This window comes from Salmo trutta, chromosome 31, assembly GCF_901001165.1.
Source record: "Salmo trutta chromosome 31, fSalTru1.1, whole genome shotgun sequence".
NCBI lineage: Eukaryota > Metazoa > Chordata > Actinopteri > Salmoniformes > Salmonidae > Salmo > Salmo trutta.
In genome coordinates this window covers 3,510,476-3,529,854 of record NC_042987.1, presented here as the reverse complement: position 1 = coordinate 3,529,854, position 19,379 = coordinate 3,510,476, and the positions used below count along the sequence as shown (strand labels likewise).

The window sequence follows — 19,379 nt, the reverse complement described above, 5'->3', positions numbered from 1 at the left end:
GGAAGCCCATTCTAGATTTAACTTTGGATTGGAGATGTTTGATGTGAGTCTGGAAGGAGAGTTTACAGTCTAGCCAGACACCTAGGTATTTGTAGTTGTCCACATATTCTAAGTCAGAATCGTCCAGAGTAGTGATACTGGATGGGGGGGCAGGTGCGGGCAGCGATCGGTTGAAGAGCATGCATTTAGTTTTACTTGTATTTAAGAGCAGTTGGAGGCCATGGAAGGAGAGTTGTATGGCATTGAAACTCGTCTGGAGGGTTGTTAACACAGTGTGCAAAGAAGGGCCAGAAGTATACAGAATGGTGTCGTCTGCGTAGAGGTGGATCAGAGAATCACCAGCAGCAAGAGCGACATCATTGATGTATACAGAGAAGAGAGTCGGCCCAAGAGACTGCCAGAGGCCCGGACAACAGGCCCTCCAATTTGACACACTGAACTCTATCAGAGAAGTAGTTGGTGAACCAGGCGAGGCAATCATTTGGGAAACCAAGGCTGTTGAGTCTGCCGATGAGGACGTGGTGATTGACAGAGTCGAAAGCCTTGGCCAGGTCGATGAATACGGCTGCACAGTATTGTTTCTTATCGATGGCGGTTAAGATATCGTTTAGGACCTTGAGCGTGGCTGAGGTGCACCCATGACCAGCTCTGAAATCAGATTCCATAGCGGAGAAGGTACGGTGGGATTTGAAATGGTCGGTAATCTGTTTGTTAACTTGGCTTTCAAAGACCTTAGAAAGGCAGGGTAGGATAGATATCGGTCTGTAGCAGTTTGGGTCAAGAGTGTCCCCCCTTTAAAGAGGGGGATGACCGCAGCTGCTGTCCAATCTTTGGGAATCTCAGACGACACGAAAGAGAGGTTGAACAGGCTAGTAATAGGGGTTGCAACATTTTCGGCAGATCATTTAAGAAAGAAAGGGTCCAGATTGTCTAGCCCGGCTGATTTGTAGGGGTACAGATTTTGCAGCTCTTTCAGAACATCAGCTGACTGGATTTGGGAGAAGGAGAAATGGGGAAGGCTTGGGCGAGTTGCTGTAGGGGGTGTAGTGCTGTTGACCGGGGTAGGGGTAGCCAGGTGGAAAGCATGACCAGCCGTAGAAAAATGCTTATTGAAATTCTCAATTATAGTGGATTTATCAGTGGGGACAGTTTCCTATCCTCAGTGCAGTGGGCAGTTGGGAGGAGGTGCTCTTTTTCTCCATGAACTTTACAGTGTCCCAGAACTTTTTTGAGTTTGTGTTGCAGGAAGCAAATTTCTGCTTGAAAAAGATAGCCTTGGCTTTTCTAACTGCCTGTGTATATTGGTTTCTAACTTCCCTGAAAGGTTGCATATCACGGGGGCTGTTCGATGCTAACACAGAACGCCACAGGATGTTTTTGTGTTGGTTATGGGCAGTCAGGTCTGGAGAGAACCAAGGGTTATATCTGTTCCTGGTTCTAAATTTCTTGAACATGGGGCATGCTTATTTAAGATGGTGAGGAAGGCATTTCAAAAAAATAACCAGGCATCCTCTACTGACGGGATGAGGTCAATATCATTCTAGGATACCCGGGCCAGGTCGATTAGAAAGGCCTGCTCGCAGAAGTGTTTCAGGGAGCGTTTGACAGTGATGAGTGCAGGTTGTTTGACCGCTGACCCATTACGGATGCAGGCAATGAGGCAGTGATCGCTGAGATCTTGGTTGAAAACAGCAGAGGTGTATTTAGAGGGCAAGTTGGTTAGGATGATATCTATGAGCGTGCCCGTGTTTACGGCTTTGGGGTGGTACCTGGTAGGTTCATTGATAATTTATGTGAGATTGAGGGCATCAAGCTTAGATTGTAGGATGGCTGAGGTGTTAAGCATGTCCCAGTTTAGGTCACCTAGCAGCACGAGCTCTGAAGATAGATGGGGGGCAATCATTTCACATATGGTGTCCAAAGCACAGCTGGGGCAGAGGGTGGTCTATAGCAAGCGGCAACGTAGAAGTTCAAATTGTTTGGGTACAGACCTGGATAGTAGGACAGAACTCTGCAGGCTATCTCTGCAGTAGACCGCCCCCTTTGGCCGTTCTATCTTGTCTGAAAATGTTGTAGTTAGGGATGGAGATTTCAGAGTTTTTGGTGGTCTTCGTAAGCCAGGATTCAGACACGGCTAGGACACCCGGGTTGGCGGAGTGTGCTAAAGCAGTGAATAAAACAAACTTAGGGAGGAGGCTTCTAATATTAACCTGTTGAGGTGTAGGGGGCAGTATTTTCACGGCCAAATTAAACTGGTTACTACTCTGGCCCAGAAACTAGAATATGCATATTATTAGTAGATTTGGATAGAAAACACTCTGAAGTTTCTAAAACTGTGAGTATAACAGAACTCATATGGCAGGCAAAAACCTGAGAAAAATCCAACCAGGAAGTGGAAAGTCTGAGAATTGTAGTTCATCTTTTGATTCTCTATCGAAACTACAGTTTCTGTTGGGTCATGTTGCACTTCCTAAGGCTTCCATTGGCTGTCAACAGCCTTCAGAAAGTTCTTTCAGCATTCTCCTGTCACTGGGCAGAGAATAGGAGCTCAGTCAATCAGTGGACTGCCTGTGGACAAAGGGATTGGATATGCCGTTCCTTCTTTTTCTTCTTGAATGAATATGCTATTGTCCAGTTGGAATATTATCGCAATTTTACGTTAAAAATACCATAAAGATTGATTTTAAACAGCGTTTGACATGCTTCTAAGTACGGTAATGGAACATTTTGACTTTTCGTCTCTGGTACCGCGCTCGCGCGTTATGCCTTTGGATAGTGCTCTGTACGCACGAACAAAGGTATTTGGACATAAATGTGGATTATTTCGAACAAAAACAACATTTCTTGTGGAAGTAGCAGTCCTGGGAGTGCATTCTGACGAAGATCAGCAAAGGTAAGAGAATATTTATAATACTAATTCTGAGTTTAGGTAACCCCGAACTTGGCAGGTGTCTGTATAGCTTGCTGTGATGGCTGAGCTATGTACTCAGAATTTAGAAAAATGTGCTTTCTCCATAAAGCTATTTTAAAATCTGACACAGTGGTTGCATCCAGGAGTAGTCTATCTATAATTCTTTAAATAATTGTTATATATTTTGTCAACGTTTATGATGAGTATTTTTGTAAATTGATGTGCACATTCACCGGAAGTTTTGGTGGGAATACATTTTCTGAACATCACTCGCCAATGTATAATTCTGTTTTTGGATATAAATATGAACTTTATCGAACAAAACATACATGTATTGTGTAACATAATGTCCTAGGAGTGTCATCTGATGAAGATCGTCAAAGGTTAGTGCTTCATTTAGCTGTGTTTTGGGTTTTATTGACACATGTCCTTGCTTGGAAAATGGCTGTGTGATTATTTTTGTCTATGTACTCTCCTAACATAATCTAATGTTTTGCTTTCGCTGTAAAGCCTTTTTGAAATCGGACAGTGGTTACATCAAGGAGAAGTGTATCTTTAAAATGGTGTAAAATAGTTGTATGTTTAAGAAAGTTGAATTATGACATTTTGTTGTTTTGAATTTGCCGCCCTGATATTGAACTGGCTAACTTCTGGCTAGCTTCTGTTGTGGATTTGAGGTGAATAATACTCTTTAAAAAAAGGGGAAAAAATTGGTGAGGCGGGTTGCAGGAGAGTGTTTTGAAGTTGAGTTTTTAGAAAACAATATATAAAAAGATATGCGAAGAAAATAAGTAAATACATATATACACGGGACAAGACGAGGACAAAGGACGTCTGACTGCTACGCCATCTTGGGAAAAAAAAACTTGATTGAAAAAGACTGTAGATTTAAAAGGGCTGACTTTTAAGCCTTTCCTTTGCACATCAAAACACCTTTTTCAGAAGAAAGGCATTTTTACCGTCTGTCTGTCTGTCTGTCTGTCTGTCTGTCTGTCTGTCTGTCTGTCTGTCTGTCTGTCTGTAAGTGGTTTATCTTGGAAACCTGTCATTAGGCTCGTTTTTGTCCTTTCCAAGAGACACCGCTGAGAATACCGTACTCACAGAGCCCTACCCTAGAGCACACACAAAGAGACAGAGGATGAGTGAGTGAGTGAGTGAGTGAGTGAGTGAGTGAGTGAGTGTGTGTGTGTGTGTGTCCAGGCAGCTCTTCATCCTCACCATGTGTATGGGTGTGCCGGTCAGGTCCCTCTCTGTGACCAGTCGGTCCTGGTCAGTGACGTACAGTCCCTTCTGTGCCAGGGCCTGGATGATGGCATTGTGTCCCAGCAGAGGTTTGACGGCATCGCTGCGGAGGATGAGGCTCCCCGCCCGGCAGTAGAGCTCTGCAGACAGCAGCAGGCATGCCACAGGGGGCTTCAGGTGCTCCTGGCTGTACTGGTCCCTGTAGAAGGGGTCCGCCAGCTCCTCCGGGACCGCATCTGTGAAGGGAGAGAAGAGGGGTTAGTGTGGTGATAGGATGAACATAGTTTCTCTGAAAGAGGGGGCCGAATTAGTTTGGGGATATGATAACTGTCATCTGGGGACGTGTCTGTGGAGAGAGCGGGTACGGGTAGAGCTGGGACGATAAACCCCAAATTATCAACACTTACCATACCGATCACTTATCACAGGCATTACGATAAGTAGCCTATACTAGAGAAATGTGAAGTTTGAAATCAGTGTGTTAATATGGGTGATTGTTAACGGGACAATTGATTGCTATAACCATCACACTAGTGGTAGTAGTTTAAAGGATACTTTTTAAACTGTGGTGCTCATTAACCTTATAAACATCTCCTTCTATTTATTGCTATCGTATCAATTCGGGGAATTTATCGCGATATGGATTTTTGTCCATTTCGCCCAGTTCTAGGTACGGGTTAGTGTGGACATATGGTCAACAGAGTTTCTCTGGGAGGTCCTCTGTGGAGGACGTGAGGATAGGTGGGCTACATAAGTAACATTACAGTCAGCTCATTTTGGGCTGTCCGTGGAGAGAGGGGAAACAGGTTAGTTTGGTGAAACAATAACTGACATGACTGGACTGGCCCCTGCAGAACGAGTCCACTGTGATGTCAACAGGCGTGCCTGTGCGAGCCCCACTCTCCCATTGCACACATGCTTCTCCCACACATGGATCTTAGACCTTCTCCATTGACGGTGTGCTTAAGAGTGTGTGTTTGTGTATATGCGTTAGGCTTGGGCGGTATATCATTTATCTCCAGCAGAGGGCTCTAGTTACGCATCTCATTTGCATGCGGCTAGCTTCTTGCTTACAGCAGAGACAATCAATCCCCTCCTGGATCAAGATTGAGTTTTTTTATTTGATTTATTTTTTACATTTGTAAAGAAATAGCGCCCTTTGTGTGCACTGACGGTAACACCGTATACACCGGTATGGTACAGGAACGGTGTGTGTGTGTGTGCGTGTGTGTGTGTGCGTGTGAGAGTGAGACAGAGAGAGGCTATTCTTTGTCACATGCTAAATCTGATTTACTTTATCTTTATCTTCAAAATAGCCAGACACACACACACACACACACACACACACACAATTGACTTGTCTGCACTCAGGGGCAAAGAGTACACCACTTTCTGCTCTTCTCTGGTATGTGCCATCACATGATGTGTCAAGGGGTCCCGAGAGTGTTTTTGAGGCAAAGAAATTGGCGGATGGGGTTGAAAGTTGGGCACTTTGAACTGGACTGTGTGTTAACAGGCAGTAGGACCTGCCATCATTCACTTTGAACTGGACTGTGTGTTTACAGGCAGTAGGACCTGTCATCATTCACTTTGAACTGGACTGTGTGTTTACAGGCAGTAGGACCTGCCATCATTCACTTTGAACTGGACTGTGTGTTTACAGGCAGTAGGACCTGTCATCATTCACTTTGAACTGGACTGTGTGTTTACAGGCAGTAGGGCCTGTCATCATTCACTTTGAACTGGACTGTGTGTTTACAGGCAGTAGGGCCTGCCATCATTTACTATGAACTGGACTGTGTGTTTACAGGCAGTAGGGCCTGTCATCATTTACTTTGAACTGGACTGTGTGTTTACAGGCAGTAGGGCCTGCCATCATTTACTATGAACTGGACTGTGTGTTAACAGGCAGTAGGACCTGCCATCATTCACTTAGAACTGGACTGTGTGTTTACAGGCAGTAGGACCTGCCATCATTCACTTTGAACTGGACTGTGTGTTTACAGGCAGTAGGGCCTGCCATCATTTACTATGAACTGGACTGTGTGTTAACAGGCAGTAGGACCTGCCATCATTCACTTTGAACTGGACTGTGTGTTTACAGGCAGTAGGGCCTGCCATCATTCACTATGAACTGGACTGTGTGTTAACAGGCAGTAGGGCCTGCCATCATTCACTATGAACTGGACTGTGTGTTAACAGGCAGTAGGGCCTACCATCATTTACTATGAACTGGACTGTGTGTTTACAGTAGGACCTGTCATCATTCACTTTGAACTGGACTGTGTGTTTACAGGCAGTTGCAACAGCGTGACTTTAGATCATTAGAACTCACTCGTCAAAAGCCACAAAATAGACCTGAATGAATTTCTGCAAATATGTCAATACCACTTGGAAGTCCTCTTAATTTTGGGAATGTTACAGTCTTATTGATCTAACAACCTCAATTATTCACATCAACAACAAAAATATCAAAATATAATGCTAGCCTGAGAAAGATGCGCTAAACTCTAACGAAGGAACATTAGATAAACCCTCTCAAGCTTTTTCAATTTGTTGGCCGTCAAAATTGCACTGATAAACGATGGGGAATTGTAGCCTCCTAGTCCTTCTGCAGCTTGCCTGCCAACAATGCATGCTTGTCCCAACCAAGCACCCAAAGCTAATTGGCTAGCTTGCTAGCTACGTCCAGACACAAATGAGAGAACACCTCACTCTGACCATTTTACTCTCCCTAGCAGAGCTGGTTAGGCTGTTTACATGTTATCTAGATCGTTCGTGACTAACTATTACTTTTTTGTCTACGTTTACTGACACCGGTCAGTCATATTCAGTGGGTGTTACGTTAGTAAATTCATCAGTTATTCTGCGCTCTGGCACACTCAGATGAGAGTACTCTGAAATTGGAGTAGATAGCGAGAGTGAATTTGTGTTATCGAGTTAGCCATATGCTAACTGGATAACAGTCATTCAGGTTCTTGCTAGCTAACCAAATGACACCTGCATCTCTAGCTGTGTAAAGTATAGCCACCAAAAAGCAATCTTAGGGGAAAAAGTCAGTCACTCACCCACTCCAATGACATGAATGACATGGCATCCTCCTAGCAGCTAGCTAGCTATCTAGCTAACGTTAGGGTCCATGTTTTTAGCTTGCTACATAAATAGATGCGCTAGCCTATTAGCTACGCTATGACTGACTTGTGATCTTTGCCCTTGTATTGACATTCCCAGTCTTAGTTATATTTGTCCATTTTGTCCAGAATATTGAGTCATTGAAACTGAAACAGTGCATCCTGAATGGAGGCAACAAACAATGTACCAGATCAGCTGTGATTTACAACCTGATAACAATATGTTATGGACTACCAAGAAATGTAGTGGTGAATTATATTAATCATGCATTGAACTGCATCCATCTATTCTGGCAACAATGCCTTTGTGTACGCCATGGAATGTTGAGTCAAATAGAACATATATTTTTTAAAACCTCTTATAAAGTTGGTTTTGTCGCATAAACTGGGAATTTGATATTTTTTACTGATATTATGATTATCTGTTTCTTTCATATCTGCAAAGTAGTTAAAACTCTGTCAGTTCCACTTTAAAAAGAAGATTAAGAACGAGCTATAGGATGACAAATACCAGCATTTTGACACAGGTACAGCCAACTAGCACTAGCTAACGCTACCTAGCAACAAAAAGTACAAAAATATATTATCATTTTTTGACTAACCAATATAATATTGTCTGTAACTGTATCGATTTCCCACCATCCCTAGTTGAAAGGGTGCGTATGGGGCAATGAGGGCGTTTATGGCGTGTGTTTGTGTGTGTGTGTGTGTGTGCATACCTGGTGTGCGTGAGGTCATTTCCCCTCGCCATGGCTGTGAATCACAGGCGCAAACAGGGGGAATCAGGAGACATGGCGGGCATTTTAAACGTGTATGATTACATATTTGTGATCACTGTTGAGTGGTCCCTGCAGCGTACCATCGCAACCATGTGATTGGGACAGCAGTAACAGAACATTTGATGTAACAAACGCGTCTAAACAGCATTGTTATCTGAAAAGCACCTAAACAATGTTTTGTACTGACGGGAAATAAAAGGTCTTTACAACTTTATTTCTCAATTTCACCTTTTATTGTTTAGAAAAGAGATGTGTGTCAGCTAAGCTAACAGCAGCTAAATTCTTTATGATGGCAGCCATGTTTGTTCATGTTTGACAAGCGATAACTCCCTAATCCCAGAATTCCATTCACTATAAGAAGCAAATAAACAAAGTAGAAGATGGCTGTGCCCATTGCCTGAAAAATATGAACTTAGTTTGGCCACTTTTCAGCATTTTACAAATCTTCTATGTACTTGTTACAGTGTATACAGGAACCGGATCGCTTAACTTGACAAGTAATTTACAGATTTTGACTAATCACAAAGCAAACAAAATGCTATCACCTCACAGATCATCACCCCAAATACAAGCCTACTGCCTAGCCTAACCGTGGGTTGCCAGATTTGGAGGAAACTATTTTAGGTGGGCTTGAAGGGGGGGGGGGGGGTAATTTCATTTGTGGGGGATTTCAAGTCCATAGGGTGTAGAAATGGGGGAAGGTATCGTGGGGGGATATGATGCAGGAAATATTACTATAATGTGGGGCAAACACAGCAGAAGTTTATAAGCTAAATAAAACTCTGATAAGGGGTCTGAGCTGGCAACCCTGAGTGACGATAGTTACAATCTAAGTCAGTCGATTGAATCATCCCTTCACTTTGTTTTGTTATAACATCTTTGGTCTGACAGACATTTACGTGACAACCAGAATGCATTGTATGAAGTCAACAAACATGGCACCACACATAGCTGGCATTTAGCTTAGCATTAGCTCATCATAATCAGTCAATTTTACACACATCATTACAATCTATGTCAACAGTACTTGAAAACATGTGAATAAAACAGTGAATACATTATGCTCCATACAGTGCATTCAGAGAAAGTATTCAGACCACGTGACTTTTTCCACATTTTGTTACATTCCAGCCTTATTCTAAAATAGATTAAATAATTTTTTATCCTCATCAATCTGCACACAATATCCCATAATGACTATGAAAAACAAGTTCAGACATTTTTGCAATTATATATATATAAAAAAAAATCTGAAATACCTTATTTACATAAGTATTCAGACCCTTTGCTATGAGACTCGGAATTGAGCTCAGGTGCATCCTGCTTCCATTGATCATCCTTGAGATGTTTTCTACATCTTGATTGGAGTCCACCTGTGGTAAATTGATTGGACATGATTTGGAAAGGCACACACCTGTCTATATAAGGTCCCACAGCTGACAGTGCTTGTCAGAGCAAAAACCAAGGTCGAAGGAATTGTCCGTAGAGCTCAGAGACAGGATTGTGTCGAGGCACAGATCTGGGGAAGGGAAGCAAAACATTCCTGTAGCATTGAAGGTCCCCAAGAACACAGTGGCCTCCATCATTCTTAAATGGAAGAAGTTTGGAACCACCAAGACTCTTCCTAGAGCTGGCCGCCCAGCCAAACTGAGCAATCGGGTGAGAAGGGCCTTGGTCAGGGAGGCGACCAAGAACAAGATGGTCATTCTGACAGAGCTCCAGTGTTCCTCTGTGGAGATGGGAGAACCTTCCAGAAGGACAACCATCTCTGCAGCACTCCACCAATCAGGCCTTTATGGTAGAGTGGCCAGACGGAAGCCACTCCTCAGTAAAACGCACATGACAGCATGCTTGGAGTTTGCCAAAAGGCACCTAAATGACTCTCAGACCATGAGAAACAAGATTCTTAGATTGAACTCTTTGGCCTGAATGCCAAGCATCACTTCTGGAGGAAACCTGACGCCATCCCTACAGTGTCACGTTCGCTATCTTCGAACTCTCTGTCATATATAAGCCAAGGCGCAGCGTGCCGGTAATTCCACATACTTTATTGAAGAAAAACTGAACAAAACAATAAACAGGTAAAACAGAAAGAAACGTGATGCTCTGGGGCTGCTCAAAGGCAGCTGCACAAAAACAAGATCCCACAACTCAAGGAGGGAAAAAGGGCTGCCTAAGTATGGTTCCCAATCAGAGACAACAATAGACAGCTGCCTCTGATTGGAAACCACACTCAGCCAAAACAAAGAAATAGAAAAACTAGATTGCCCACCCCACATCACACTCTGACCTAACCAAACTAGAGGAAAATAAACGTCTCTAAGGTCAGGGCGTGACATACAGTGAAGCATGGTGGTGGCAGCATCATGCTGTAAAGATGTTTTTCAGCGGCAGGGACTGGGAGACTAGTCAGGATCGAGGGAAAGATAAACGGAGAAAAGTAGAGAGAGATCTTTGATGAAAACCTGCTCCAGAGCGCTCAGAACCTCAGACTGGGGCAAAGGTTCACCTTCTAACAGGACAACGACCCTAAGCACACAGCCAAGACAACACAGGAGTGGCTTTGGGACAAGTCTCTGAATGTCCTTGAGTGGCTCAGACAGAGCCCGGACTTGAACCCGATCTAACATCTCTGGAGAGACCTGAAAATAGCTGTGCAGCGACTCTCCCCCTCCACCTGACAGAGCTTGAGAGGATCTGCAGAGAAGAATGGAAGAAACTCCCCAAATGCAGGTCTGCCAAGCTAGGCGTCATACCCAGAAGACTCGAGACTGTAATCGCTGCCAAAGGTGCTTCAACAAAGTACTAAGTAAAGGGTCTGAATACTTATGTTAATATGTTATTTTATTTTTTATAAATTTGTTTAAAAAAACTAAAAACCTTTTTTTGCTTTGTCATTCTGGGATATTGTGTGTAGATTGATGAGGATAAAAAAAAAACATTTTAGAATAAGGCCGTAACGTAACAAAATGTAGAAAAAGTCAAGGGGTCTGAATACTTTCCGAAGGCACTGTACATACATACGGTGTGCTACAGTAGAAACGATAACACGATATACAGAAACTATAATGATAACATCATAAGGCACTTATTTGATAGGAACACACACGTCCAAAGTTATTACTAGTAAGGAAAACAACATTGAAGGCAATGCGGGTGCCAGCCGGAAAATGTACCAGGTGGCAAAAAGTTATTTTCTGACTGGGGATGCGCAAATGTCTGCATACTTGGTCTGCGGAAACTCTTGGGAAGTGCTTAGGCTCTCCTCGAAGAGAGAAGTTTGTTCGGCTCAGCAAAGCCTCAAACATAAATTGTCCGCAACAGTGAAATGGGATTCTTCTTTGTGAATTAATGAGGAGGCAGAACACACCTCAATTCAAACTGTTGTTAGGAAATGGACAAGTTGAAACATAGCCTATAGATAATTAGCAGGCAGCATGCCTTGGTTTGAGGCAGCGTGGGTTAACTCTCCGTTTGCATAACAATCCCACTTTGGAACAGTGAGTGTATTCTGACATTACGTGCATTAAAAAACTCACGCTGGGGCGACCGATTAAGTTTAGTCCTTAATCCGTCCAATAGGCTTAATTTGTCTTCAAAAAGAAAGGAGGACCAAGGCACTCTTCATATAATTGATTAAAATGCCTTTATTAGTATGGCATGTTCAATAGAGGCTTAATTTGTTTTCGCCCGATTGAAAATGTATTCTTGAACCTAGCCTGTAGGGATGGGGGAAATCGATGCAGTAGAGTATCACAATATCATTTTTTACGATATTATATCGATTCTATGACTCCAAGTATCGATCGTGATAAATCGTGATACATATAGAATAGCAATGCATATCATATCGGGACACCTAAGTATCGTGATAATATTGTACGACTTGGTAAAGCGATAGTGCTATTAGCCTACCTCGGGAAGCTATTAAAGCCTACACAGGCTTTGATGCCTATGATTCTTTTTTGGAATGGAAAAGTAAACAAAGTTTGTAGGCTACTTTATAAAGACAGAAAAGCTGGATAGCCTAGTGAATGGAGAGGTCAGAGAGCTAAGCAGCCAGACACTTCCGAAGACGTGGGCTACTCGGCCTGGATGGTGGACTGGCGAAAAGGAACAGGGATGTGCAGCGGACACTGTAGCCTACTTGTATGAAAGGCAGAGACGTGTATGTCTACAATGTATTTTTACAGGAGGTTCAAAAAAAGGGTTTAGGGTTATAGTGTATAATTTCCAACATAAGTGAGGACTCTTCATCCCCTATCAGTAGATTACATTTCTTCCAAGGAGGGTTCAGAAGCTAATTTCGAAAGTGTGTTCTTACCCAGAAAGACGACAGTGGGCTATTTCCGACAATGGCGGGTGTTTACCATTCCAACAGCCACTTAACAGCCAGTCACTTCAGCAGATAGTCACAATAACTGTCTGTCCTCACTATAAAGTCCCCATACTGTCCCCACTCCCCACTATAAAACCCTGAGAGGGTGGACAAAAGCTCATATGACCTCACATAGCCTCCTAAAACAGCACCAATGCCAAATACAGTAGTAGCACAGTCTACTACACATCTTTATCTGGAGTCTTGCCATATAAGTCCTGCTAGAAGAAATGGTGCTATAAAGAACCAAACAGGGGTTATATGGCTTGGTTATATATGGCCCTCAAAAATGTTCTATAAGATCAACAAAGCATCCTTCTTTTTAACAGTATGGAGTGCAGATACAATCTTCACAGAGTAAGTGGGCTTTAGTTTTCCACAAGTTCATCGAAAGCTGCCGCGTCAAGGAAAACCGATCTCCTTTGTGTCGGCCATCAAACAGGAAATAGACAGGAAGTAGCTATCACAGGAAGTCCAAACACGAGACCTGGAATATCGACCGTTACCGTGCCGACCACAGGAGTCGTCCAATTGGAGCACAGCACAGGGAGGGAACATTAAAGAATGTACACCAGTCAGCAACATTACTTGTCTGTTACTATGCAGTTATTACTTCCTTAGAAACCTGTGTAGCCTATATCGACAGTTGATAATGTCTGATTCAAAACACTGGGTTACTTCGCTGAGAAATAACTAGATATATTTTAGCAGTGGCTTTCAGAGGTAACATTTTTGTTCAGTTGCTCACTATGCTAATTAATGTTGGACTACTTCTTTTCCGATGCAGTACGAACATCAATTAAGTCAGACCAAAGTATACCAGAAATGTTGTCACTCACATTGATTGTGGCTAATGAATTCACACGTTACTAGACTAATGAGCGTTAGTGCCCAGAGCCAGTATGTAAAGCTGAAGTATCTTCTGTTGGTCCTTCGATTGGGCCCAGTCTCCAGCCTGGAGGCCCCTGCATTGTGATGTAACTGAAACAAATGCTGTCACTCTGACTGGGTCTCCACGATGTCAACACACCACAGATGTTACAGAGACAGGAGAGAAGAGTAGGGTCTGAGGAGAGCACCATCTATAACAGCTGCTCACAAATAATTTTTGACCCCCCCCCCCCCCCCCCGACAAACGTTGAACACTGAAGTTAGACCGTGAGATCTTGTTGCAAAGAGAGAGTGAGACGAGAAAGAGATTGGGACCTAGAAAGCAGAAAACACAGATGCCTTTGGTCAAAACGTGTCATATTAGAGGAAATCGTTTAGTGAGTGTGTATGTGTCCGTACATGCTCTTATGGTCACGCTTATAGTCCTTTCCTGTGTCTAGGCTATATTTCAGTTGATCTACATCAGTGATCAGCATGCATTTTGAATGGGAGAGATTGTTTTGAATTTTCTGCATTACGTGGGCCAAACTACTGTCAGAACCATTGTAACTAGACCAAACATGGCTGTGTGTGTAAACTAAGACTTGGTTGATGAATTGGGCCACAGTTCTCATGGTGCTGGAAAGGAGCAGTAATGTGTGTCACCAGGAGGAACAGGAAAAAACAACCCAGTCCTGGTATGCTAATAGCCTGTAGTCCTCTATGACAGAGTAGTGAGGCGAGTGGAGCAGTTGACAGGGCTTTCCACCATTTTATACACTTGAGAAAAGCTTACAAATGACATGCTGGAAACTATAGGAGGAGCTACCTAGTCTATGTGCTGTTGGCTTAGCATATGTCGTGTGGCCATTGAACATGAGAATCCTTGGCTCCCAAGGCTAGCTACAGCATAACCCCTCTCTCTCTCCCTCTCTTGCTCTCTCTCTGTCCATTATTACTATACACAGACCGAGCAGATGGTAGTTAAGAGTGTAGCCCAATTAAAAAACTTCCTTAGAGAGCCAGCCGGGCTGGAATTACTGACTTCATAGGGCTGCTGCTGCCTACCGGGCAAGGCCAAGCCTTTTCCCCAACTACACTGGTAGCAGCTTGTAATACAGGCTAAGTGTTGCCTGTCATCCACAAACGGCACTCTGAATGTTTTCTGTTCACAATAGGTTACATTCGAATTTCAACCACCCAGTGAAGTAACAACTGTGTTATTGTCAAATCACATGGAATGATCTAATTAAGCAATAAGGCCTGAGGTATATTTATTTCACTAGGCAAGTCAGTTAAGAACAAATTCTTACTTTCAATGGCAGCCTAGGAACAGTGGGTTATCTGCCCTGTTCAGGGATCGAACGACAGATTTGTACCTTGTCAGCTCGGGGATTCGATCTAGTAACCTTTCAACCTTGCAACGCTCTAACCACTAGGTTACCTGTATATGGCCAATATATGTACAACGGCTAAGGGATGTTCTTATGCACGACGCATCATGGTATACAGTCTGATATACCACGGCTTTCAGACAATCAGCATTCAGGGATCAAACCACCCAGATGACAATACTGTTCAGATGTTCCAACAACCTGTATAGGGCCATGTGGCCATTACTGTGAACATCAGGAACCAGCTGCAGTTACCGATCAATCAAATGCCACAGACGTCAATGCTGATCTGAGAAGAAGAACATTATCAACAACAACAACAGCGTCCTCTGCCGTGTTCATGACAGACAAATCGGAGATATTGGGCAAATGTGCAACAGTTAGTCTGCCCATAACATGCACTTCTCGGACACAGACCGTCAATTAGAGAGCCCTGGTGTGACTAATACAATGACTAATTAGCATGTTTAATTATCGCCCGGTGAAGATGATGTTCAACAAGGCTATTGAGGTCAAATAACACATTCTTAACACAGATTAGACACGCTCTCTTGGCCCATCGGGAATATCGAGGTTAATTATGATAAACCCTCTGAAGATGTGCGCACTGACACAATTTGTCCAAACGTTGCATCACATTTGACACATTTCCACCCCAATAATTCAGAAAACAAAAAAGGCGCCACCTACCTGAGCCGAAGGCTTTGGCTACAAGCCACGTCAAACTACAGTATATTTTGGCCCTTGTGAAATCATAGTGATCAAACGCCTTGATCGAGGGGACGATAAAGGTTCGCCTCGACCCCTTGGTATCTGCCGCATCACTCATCTTCACGCCTGGCTCGCTCGGCCTCCTTTACAGAGAGGGAGACGGTCAGTTGGCCCGTGGAATTCTACCGGCGGCAGATGACATCCCGTCCAAAGGAATTCGATGCAGCAAAACTGTTCTTTCCGTTCAAACTTTAAATGCGTTATCTAGCCAAATACCGACTGGACACCGTTATAATCCCTCACACTCAGATACGTTGCGGCTCCTTCCCGTGGTCCTTTATACGTTAACCGTTTTTATTTCCGAGTCTCCAATACTCTCTCAGTACGAGACGAGAATTCCAGCCAGGCAACTGCAGTAGTTCTGGGGATTTTCATCCATTGATTCCCTGACATTATCTTCAGGTTGCCAAGCATACCGTGGCTATGTCTATCTACGAAACGGGTCGCGCATTTGCCCGACTTCTATTCGCTGGAATAGTTCAATAATAAGGTATAAGTAAACGGAAAAGGTTGTCCTTGTCCAGAATTGTTCTTCATAACTGTTTTTATTTTTTCCTCTCCCTCGATCACGGCGGGGTCTCCCCTGCGCTTTTCCTGCCGCACTGGCCTGAAAGCCGAGCGCCCCCAGAGCGCCTGCGCGGTCCACCCAGAAGTTCCACTGCTGGATACAGTGTATCAAGTATCCTGTGAAATACCCGCGGCACGTGTTTCCTCTGCACTTGGAATGCCGCTAGGTCTACGCTCAGTATCCCCAAAAATCTCTACAAATCTAAGTCTACTACAACAATGACTTTTGGTGTAGTTATGCTGCGTTGAATGAAACTTGTTTCATGGTTACTTTTGGTCGTATAGCCCATGTGATTAGGAGCTTGGAATCCTTAACTGTGTGATGACCTAAAGAGGTCGTATAGGGTGGTATACTGTATTCATCAAAGCAGGGTGAATCTCACTGCTGGGAAATTATATTCTCTAATCTTTATTTAACCTTTCGCTACTATAATAATAATATATGCCATTTACAAGACACTTTTATCCAAAGCATGCATATGTTTTCTTATCATGTTAGTCTCATCACGATAACATATATTTTTCAAAACCCTGGGAATAGGACTGGAGATTCTCGTTGGAGATGTAGCAAGCAAAACATGAGAGGTTTGAGGTAAAGGCAGGGATGAGGTGTTCTGATCCTGAATCAGTGGTTTGGGTTCAGGGCAGAGAAGGCTTTGGGTGAAGACAGTTACAACAATAGGCATTTCAGACAGGAAGGGGTGGGGTTCTTTCTTTAAGACCTGTCACGCTGCCTTTTAAGTTCAGGTTTGAAGTTTGTTTAGTTGTTCTATACATATGGTGTCCATGGAGTAAGTACACAGTGCAACAAAACGCTCACTTGCAGGTTCACCGCTCTACAATGCAACAACAATAGGAAAGTAAGTGAATGAAAGAGTAATAACAACAAAAGATCAATGAATGAAAATAGGATACACATTTAGCAGTCATTTTATTCAGAGAAGACTCACACCTGGCGTACAGCTCTCCTCCCTCTCCCCCTCTCTCTCTCCTCTTTCTCTCCTCTTTCTCTCCTCTCTCTCTCCTCTTTCTCCTCTCTCTCCCCCCTCTCTCTCTCCTCTTTCTCCTCTCTCTCCCCTCTCTCATTCTCTCTTTCTATGGCTCGCCCTCTTTCAGACACAAATGGAAGTCATTTACTCTGCTTTCCCATAAAGGCTCCTCCCACACACACACACACACACACACACACACACACACACACACACACACACACACACACACACACACACACACACACACACACACACACACACACACACACACACACACACAGTGAAGAATATTGTGCAACACATATAGAATAGATGTCACATGGGCCTATTAACTGCAGGCTTGTCCACAATAGATAGTCCATTTTAGTAGATGCTCTGTTCCAGAGCAACTTACAGTAGTGAGTGGACACATTTGCATACTGGTCCCATGGGAATCAAACCCACAACCCTGGCTTTGCAAGCACCATGCTCTACCAACTTCCTATTTGCAATGACGGCCTACCCCGGCCAACGCTGGGTCAATTGTGCGCCGCCGTATGGGACTCCCAATCACGGCCGGTTGTGATACAGCCTGGAATCGATCCAGGGTCTGTAGTGACATTTCTAGCACTGAGATGCGGTGCCTTAGACCGCTGCGCCACTCATGAACTGCAAGAAGTTGCAGTGAAACCAAGGAAAAAGGCAGTAACTGCCATCACACGTCAGTTAATGCCTTTTACCTTGGTTTCACTGAGCTTTGGGCTGCAGTGTCTACGGTTTACCTTGGTTTCACTGAGCTTTGGGCTGCAGTGTCTACGGTTTACCTTGGTTTCACTGAGCTTTGGGCTGCAGTGTCTACGGTTTACCTTGGTTTCACTGAGCTTTGGGCTGCAGTGTCTACGGTTTACCTTGGTTTCACTGAGCTTTGGGCTGCAGTGTCTACAGTTGACCTCTGTATTATTTATTGTTCTTTGCTGATACAAGTATCAAACTATATGACACTGAAGGCAGTAACTGCCATCTAGGGTCGAAGGTCATATCAGAGGTGAGGGTCAATATGAATAAAAAAAATGACCTCATAGGAAGACAGCAGATAACCACATCTCCAATGATCTGCCTACAATTGCTGGACAATAAAACAACTTTGAATTCATTTTTCTCAGTTTCACTCTATAAGCAGTTACTTCTCTGTTGCTTGGTAGGGCAGTATAGTGGTGTTACCTGGATGATTGTGCAGTTTGCAGTCCTTTTCCGCAATACTCACACACTGACATGTTACATCATTGCCTCCCAGTGGGCAGTTTTGGTACATACAGCTTCTAACTTTGATGGGACTTTTTTATTCAATGCCCATTAGATGGCAGTCCTTAGCCACTTTTTCCAACAAAACTTCCACATCAGTGATCCTACAGAACCCAGTTTGGATATCTATTCCTGAATGCTTCAACAACGCCAAAGGGAATGGCGTATTCTGTTAAACATGCGGCATTTACAGAACAGTATGTATAATGTGTTGTGGTGTGTGAAGTATTTTGAGAAAGTGAGGTTTGCACTGCAGATAAAGTGTGGATACAGCTTGATGGAATAATAAGACTGACTTTCGATGGGGTCAAATTAAGAAAACTGCTAACAAGAACAAAATGAGAGAGATCCTCAACCCCACAGTAGCCATAATAACCCCTCATATAAGAACTTAGATCTGGGTATTTTTAACCATGGAGAGAACCTCCTAGCCTGTATTTACCAGGGGTGGGTCTACTGGGTCATTCAGGACAGAGGACAGGGCTACCATCAGCTCTCTGGCAGATATGGGTGTACACGTTCCTGTTCTGGTTGGGGATCCTGTCCTTGCTAAAGCATGGTTTGACCACTATATAGAGAGATGATTCTATTGGCACAGTGGCTAGCGCCTGCTTTAGTGTGTTTTAATCTCTTGGCTTTGCACTTTTTAACTGTAGGCCGACACTATTTTACACCAAAGAGAAATCATATCAATCTTAACATGCACACACAGATGCAGGTGCGCACGTGCTCACACACACACACACACACACACACACACACACACACCCTCACACGACCACACAACCACACACAAACACACACACGCACGCACACACACACACACACACACACACGACCTCACACACACACACACACACACACACACACACACAACCACACACACCCTCACACGACCACACAACCACACACAAACACACACACGCACGCACACACACACACACACACACACACACACACACACACACGACCTCACACACACACACACGCACACACACACACACACACGACCTCACACACACACACACACACACACACACAGAAAGGACTACAGCTTCAGGAT

At 43.7% G+C, this 19,379-nt stretch overlaps 1 protein-coding gene across 4 annotated transcripts in view; it reads right to left on the bottom strand.

Annotated features, from left to right (window-relative positions):
* Positions 1-16,273, bottom strand: part of camsap2b (calmodulin regulated spectrin-associated protein family, member 2b) — an 80,462-nt gene extending 64,189 nt beyond the window's left edge. For all 4 annotated transcript variants that reach the window (XM_029724890.1, XM_029724891.1, XM_029724892.1 and 1 more), the window contains exons 1-2: positions 15,396-16,273; positions 4,130-4,389 (exon numbers count right to left, since the gene is read on the bottom strand). In XM_029724890.1, coding sequence (XP_029580750.1) covers positions 4,130-4,389; positions 15,396-15,534 — 399 coding nt within the window. In that variant the 5' untranslated portion in view covers positions 15,535-16,273. The remainder of the gene's footprint in view (positions 1-4,129; positions 4,390-15,395) is intronic.
* Positions 16,274-19,379: the final 3,106 nt, after the last annotated feature.